The sequence below is a fragment of the Juglans regia genome, chromosome 16 (genome assembly GCF_001411555.2).
Source record: "Juglans regia cultivar Chandler chromosome 16, Walnut 2.0, whole genome shotgun sequence".
Lineage (NCBI taxonomy): Eukaryota > Viridiplantae > Streptophyta > Magnoliopsida > Fagales > Juglandaceae > Juglans > Juglans regia.
The window spans coordinates 12,087,155-12,094,419 of record NC_049916.1 but is presented as its reverse complement, the minus strand read 5'-3'; the positions used below and the strand labels follow the sequence as shown (position 1 = coordinate 12,094,419).

The 7,265-nt window shown below is 33.3% G+C and overlaps 1 protein-coding gene across 1 annotated transcript; it reads left to right on the top strand.

Moving 5' to 3' along the window:
• The first annotated feature begins 2,448 nt into the window (after positions 1–2,448).
• LOC108999392 (type IV inositol polyphosphate 5-phosphatase 9) lies at positions 2,449–5,589 on the top strand. Its single transcript, XM_018976288.1, has 8 exons — positions 2,449–2,545; positions 2,701–2,873; positions 3,037–3,144; positions 3,325–3,676; positions 3,930–4,114; positions 4,843–4,951; positions 5,081–5,232; positions 5,343–5,589. Exons 1-8 carry the CDS (start codon positions 2,525–2,527, stop codon positions 5,587–5,589), a joined length of 1,347 nt encoding a protein of 448 aa, XP_018831833.1. The 5' UTR covers positions 2,449–2,524.
• The last annotated feature ends 1,676 nt before the right edge of the window (positions 5,590–7,265 follow it).

Below are 7,265 nucleotides of genomic sequence, written 5' to 3'. Positions count from 1 at the left end.
TTTAATAATACAAACTCGCATATCACTACAAGAAAAATGAGTATTAATTGTGATGAGTTATTTGCGACAAAAAATAATATTTGCAACGCGAATATACTCATTTAAATAAAAAATAATCATTTTGACAAAAATAATTGACGGCAAACATTCTGTCACTAATGAATGCATATGTCATCGTAACAAAATATATTGTGGAAACTTTCTCTGATGATCTTAATTTGTGGGAAAAAGTCTTTAAGTTTCACAGATTTTAACTCATGACAAATGGAAAATGGTCCAATATAATTATTTGCGGCGAGACTTTTCTAATGACATGAATTTGGTGGCAAAACGTAATTATTTGCTACCAAATAGTATTCGTGAGAACTGTAAATTTTTTGTTACCAACCAATTCCGTCACTAATGAATTCATATGTCATCGTAAAAAAATATTATGTACAAACTTTTTTTATGAGCTTAATTTTGTAGAAAAAATTCTTTAATTTTCATAGATTGTAAATCGCGACAAATAAAATGGTCCAATATAATTATTTGCGGTAAGAATTTTCTAACAACGTGAGTTTGGTGACAAAACATAATTATTTACTACCAAATAGTATTTGCGAGAAAAATTTCTATCCCAAAAACCACGATTTGTTGCAGTGAGTAATTTCTTGTAGTGCGTGTTAATCTTGTCTTCAATATTTTCTTGAAAACTATATACGTTGAAACAAACAAACGACTTATTGGAATGCTATCTATCTACCTAGCTAAATTAAAATGAAAAAAAAAAAAAAAGGTTAAAAACACCAACTAGGCAACTACTGATGATTTGGTTCCCGTGGCTCCTCATGTACCACGTTCACACCGAATCTTGATCTGACTCAGCTGGCCGCTCTTGTTAATGCATATTTATATCCATACAACATTACAATATGTATACTCATGATTCGGCATGGGATAGTTTAGTGTCCGTGGAAATGTTTGTATGCTAATTAAGCTACAATTAGATTGTTAATTAATTATGATAAGATAATTATTAAACCATCATTAATATATAACATATATATATGTGTGTAGTAAACTATAAAGTAAAATTAGACTGTACGTCCTCTATAGTGTAAAGTACGCGCGTACGATGACTGGTATATATAGTTAGGGCTAAAACCATTTAAGCCTTTTTCACGTTTGGTTGGATGTTAATGCTATTTGCTAATATTATTTCAGGGGTCACCATCTCCAATATTGAAAGGTATGCACTACAGATCATTGTCTAATCGTTTGCTCTAAATATGTACGCCAACTTAATTGGCAGCATCTTTTGGACCTACACGATAACTGGTGGCAAATTCCTATATATGCAGAAGATATATACAAAGGACAACAAATTTCTCCTTCACGTAAGTATAGTGAACTGGGATATATATGCAGCAATTTGTACAATATTTTGTTGTAAAAAAGGGTAAGAAGGGACAACCAAGGGTGGCTTTCCTAACTAGTTAACACATGACCATATATAGTAGCTGCAATATCCTATATACCCGTTCCGAACAGATCACAAGAAGGGCCTAAACGGCAAGAAGCCGTAGGCGTCCCTCAAGTGATCCGGTTTGAATAATACAATATTAGATCTTAAACATCGCAGTCTTGATCAATCACGTATAGATAAGTAATTTTTCTTTTTTTTTTTAAGTGGGAGACAAAAATATATGAAGTGAATGTTATGAACCCAATAGGTAGAATTTAATACTCTTGAAAATCGGCTTATAAGGAAATGGTGCATATAGGTATGCGTAGTGAGAGTGTTTGAGAGTAGTTGAAATACTCTTGATTGCCAAACCAGGCTGACCGATGTGCATAGGATCGTAACAGTACTGAATTTCACATTATTTATTTTAAATAATATTAAATAGTCAATAATATAGTATGACTCAATTTATATGTTTATCTTGTTTCTTCTAATTATTAACCAGCTTTGAGTTATTTAAAAAAAATATGATCTCCACCATTGATACCACACTAATTTTATTTAACCACTAGGAGTCGTAAACAATATATAGAATAATATTCCATTACTTAGGGCAACGACAACATTGAAAACATTATTGAAGGAAAAATCTTGATCAATATATAGCTAGCCTATTGCCACGTCAGCAAAGCATGGTTTTTCACGTTGAGAGCAATAGCTACTAAATTTGTATATTTTGTCCTGGACCACCCCACTTGCACCCTCTCAAACCAATCTCAAAAACATAAGATCATATAATTTGGCCCAACAAACAGAAAAATCAAGCCAGCAAACGCATGCAGTTTTCTTCTCTCTCTCTCTCTCTCTCTCTCTGATGGAAAAAGTTCATAATTAAACATTTTTCAAGCAACTTGATTATCCGCCGATGAATCATCATCTCCGTCACTCTTTAAGAGTTTCGTTCATCCAAAACGTGTTGTGGTCTCTCTCTGCTTCTTGAACATGATCTCTACCATTTCTTTCCTGGCCTCTGACCTTCACAGACCCCGGTCAAGATAGCCTCTCTCTCGTCTTACCATGTCAGGAATGCATGGAGAAGTGAGCACCACCCTCCTCTCTCTCTCTCTCTCTCTCTCTCTCTCTCTTTCTGATCTCTCTTATATTAGTTTATCCTCCTGGATTCCACTGCTTTATTTTCTTTTTCTTTTTGTTTGCATGATTATAATTAGCTAACGATTACACATCCTTTTTAGATCATGTGGCCTATATTAATAGCCAACAAGATCCTCAAGAAGAGATTGGGAAGCAGCAATTTTGTCACAGATTTTCCGAACAATAGTACGGAAACCTTTCTGGAAATTCCGAGCTCTGAGCAATCATCCATAAGCCCTAAGACCATCTTTAATCATCAAAAGCATGTTCACAAGTAAGTGACCACTCAATGCTATTTCCCACAGCACCAGACCTTAAAGTAACCTCTAATATGTATATATGCAACTATTTTATATATATATATATATATATATATATATATATAAAGATACAATCTGATTTAGTTTTTTACTTTCTTCCCTTCTCTCTCTGTTCAGGGTATTCGTTGGTACTTGGAACGTTGGCGGGGTTGCACCACATGATGATTTGAATATAGTAGATTTGATCGATTCATGCAACACTTCCTGTGACATTTATGTTTTTGGGTATTTTTACACCACCTCCAATAATCTAAGAAAAAAAGTACAAATAAGATAAAGAGAAACGTACGAGAAGTTAAGTTAAAATAATGAAACCAAAATAAGGAACGAGAAGTTCAACTTAATATCCTGTCGCGACTTTCATAAGTTTAACTGTTTCCATATTTGATTGTATTCTTTATTCAGGTTTCAAGAAATCGTGCCTCTGAAAGCGTCAAATGTATTAGGATCAGAGAATAGTAAAATATCAATGAAATGGAATTCCTTGATTAGAGAAGCCCTCAACATGAAAACACGCTTCCGGGACAAAGAACAACATGATGATCATGATCTACAAAAAATGCAAAGTCAATGTGCTGTAGAAAATATTGGAAAGACAATGGAAAGCGGCGTTCCACAAGACTTCCAGTGTATCGTAAGTAAGCAAATGGTTGGGATACTTATATCAGTTTGGGTTCGAAGAAGTCTTCGTCCGTTCATCCGGCATCCAAGTGTCTCTTGTGTAGGCTGCGGCGTCATGGGCTGCCTTGGGAATAAGGTAACTTCCTTGAAAATTACGAATTGTTGCAATGTTTACCTGGTGCTGGGTGTTTATCAAAGTAATACCATTTTCGCATATATCATTTATTTGAAACGTACGCATATATATAGGGAATCAAATTAGTACTTCAGAAGTACGTAACTCTCTTATCATCCATATTTGGAGCGATTATCATCACTAGATAGAGCTTTGGAAAACTCTTTCATGATCTCCGATTTCCATTTCAAAAGTACTCTTGGTTAATTTGCAGGGTGCCGTGTCTGTTAGATTTCGGCTACATGAAACAAGCTTCTGCTTTGTATGCATTCATCTCGCTTCAGGGGGTAGAGAAGGAGATGAAAAGTATAGAAACTCTAATGTAGCTGAAATATTATCTCGGACAAGCTTCCCTAGAGGCCCTTCACTTGATTTGCCGCGAAAGATTCTTGATCATGAGTACGTAATTAAACTACATTTGTCAAAATAGTCCAAACCAATTCGTTATGGGCATAATTGTCTGGATCGATGTTTCTTTTGTCACAATCACCAATTAAATTAATTATTACTTCCAATTGAATTTCTTCTTTTAACTAGATTTAATTATGGCCGTCAAAGTTATAAAATTGTTTCCTGGTTGTTTTATATGTGGTCTTTTGTGGGGTTTCTTTTTCAATCTCGATCAATAGTACTACTTGTTTAAAGAATATTTAATATATCAATTGCCGTAAGTGAGTCAAAAATGGTTGCTAATTAAACCAGCTATTACTGTTATAAAGTTCTTGAAGTATAGAATTATTTCTCTAGAATATCTTGGTGATGTCATCTAATTGAAGAAATTTATGGGCCTAACTCATCTCATAAAATAGATTCAATAAGAGAAGATTACTCATTCCTTATTAACATGTCCAAGACCTTATCCACAGACAATGTAGAATTATTCCTCAACACCCTCCCTCACGCACATGCAATATTTTTCCTAGTTTTTGTCACGGGATAAGTAATGTGGGCCCCCATTTCGTCCTGTAACAGATTCTGATACCATGAAGAAATTTATGGGCTTAACTCATCTCATAAAACCGGTTCAACAAGAGATGATTATTCATTCCTTATAAATATGTCTAAGACCTTATTCATAAGCAATATAGAATTATTCCTCAACACTAATCATGCTTGGTTCAGTGCAGCATGGTTATCTTTCTTGGGGACTTGAATTATAGAATTTCTCTACCAGAAGCAACAACAAGATTATTAGCAGAAAGAGAAGAATGGAATGCGTTACTAGACAATGATCAGGTACGTACCCGGCCAATTAATTAACAAGGAAAATTTTCTTTTTTTTTCTTTTTTTTTTCTTTTTTGTTTTATGAATGAATTGGTATTTCTTTCTATTTTTTGTTATGAACTGGAATGACACTTAATTAGCTGAGGATGGAGCTCATGGATGGCCAAGTATTCCACGATTGGCATGAAGGAACGATTAAATTTGCTCCCACTTACAAATATTATCCGAATTCTGATATATATTATGGAAGTCATGAAGGCAAAAGGGGCGAAAAAAGACGTGCTCCTGCATGGTAAATATATTCTTTCTGAATAAATTAACTGAGAAATCAATGATATTAATTAAAGGAATTAAATTAATTATAAGGTCGGTCATGTACTTCTCTTGTGCATGTTCTTTTAGGTGTGATCGGATAATTTGGTATGGAAACGGTTTAAAGCAGCACATATACACAAGGGGTGATCAACTAAAGATGTCTGATCATAGACCTGTCATCGCAATGTTTACAGCAGAAGTTGCGGTTTTGCGAAGTTTGAAAGGATTCCACAGTTTCTTTCTATCCGACAGGTTTGAACCAATTACAAACCACTGTGCGGTTTCCTCAGCTGACGATATTTTATGTAAAGGCAGATCAAGTTTCCAAATGTAAATTTAAACTCTACCTATTATATAAATATATATATATATATATATATGTGTTGTGTGAACACTTAAAAAAAGAAATGGGAAAGAAAAAAGCAGGAAGCATTTGATTATCTAACATGCATGATATATTTTTTTCATTTAAGCTTATCAGTGTACAGTGAAGTTGGTTTCATGTTCCCCATGTCTGGTTAAGCTACAGGCTGTCCAAACAGTCACCCTTTCACTTTCAACGATTATAAAATTAGGCTTTGTTTTAGTCCAACAACAGCAGTCCAAATTTAATCGCTTACTGCCTGATGCTCCAAGCCAAGCCTGCAGGGTGCATGTAATTCCAAACTGAGCCCTATGCAGGCCATGCGGTTTTAATTAACTCCTTTTTCTCAATAATGATTAGCTAGCAATGCATGCAAAATTGAAAATCAAGGTGACAGCCTCATCGCATACGTAAATTTAATGAAAAAAGAGATCGAACATGCAAGAGAAATAGATGACAGGATATATAGTATTTAATATCATAGAATTAACAAAAAGAAATTAGTGGATTTGGAAAGAAACTTTTGAAGCCAAGCAATGGTTTCTGAGAGCAAGTGGGAGCGCGCTTGCATCATCCTGATCAATGCACGTAAAGCTTATAATCTATTTCTTTATTGAGGGAATGGAAGAAGATATAAAGCAACTTTACCTTTATATATAGATCTAATTTAATAAGTGCAAGTGGTGTAAAGAAATAATAGATATATATTGCCTACATCAAATTGAGTTTTATATATCATTATATGGTGGTTGAGCCAACAAGTATATCATTCAATTTTGCTACCAATTAAATTAAGAAAAAATCTATTCATTATCTATTTTCTCATCATCTCTCATCATCTCATAATGTGACATTAAATAATAGATTCACAATTAGTGAGATAGAATAAATAGTTTTCAATCATTTAATGGCACATCATGCATGCAATGATGAGAGAAAGATGAAAATTGAGATAATGAATAACATTACTCTTAAATAAATATCTGTAAACTGTAGCTCTCTTTCTTCTTGTTCATTTGGAAAAGGTGATATCCAAAAGTCTTTATTAATACTGATCAAATTATTAGTTTTATATTAAAGGATTAAAAACTAAGATAATTAGCTTATATTTAATGTGATGCCCTGCATTTCAGATCTAGCTTGTTCCTTTTTTAAGCTCAAACGTATTAATCAATATTATTGATTAAATAGGGACATTTTTGAAAAATCCAATTTTTTGTATTTACTAATAAAAGGAACCTTTCTATAATGTTTGTATTTAATTAAAATTTAAAAGGTCACAGGTTTATAAATTGGTGATCATAATGAACATGACACCCATTGTTTAATCTACAAAACACTACAAAAAACTATTTATTTGGTGTCAGTTATTCTTATAAAACTTATTATTTCTTGTTAAAATGAGTCTATCATTTTTACAAATATTTATTTTCGTCGCAAATAACTTATCATAAATGCTCATTTTTCTTGTAGCAAAAATAGGTAGAAAATGTTTTGCTAAGTGCTAGTTATATCATGTGTACACAGTCATGACTAATTAAGGAAATACTTTTTGGTAGATGAGCGTGTAGCTCGCGTACATGCCTTTTTCTATGAAGCCACTTGTCTTATTTTGTAGATCTCCAGCTTCAACTAAGTTGATCTAG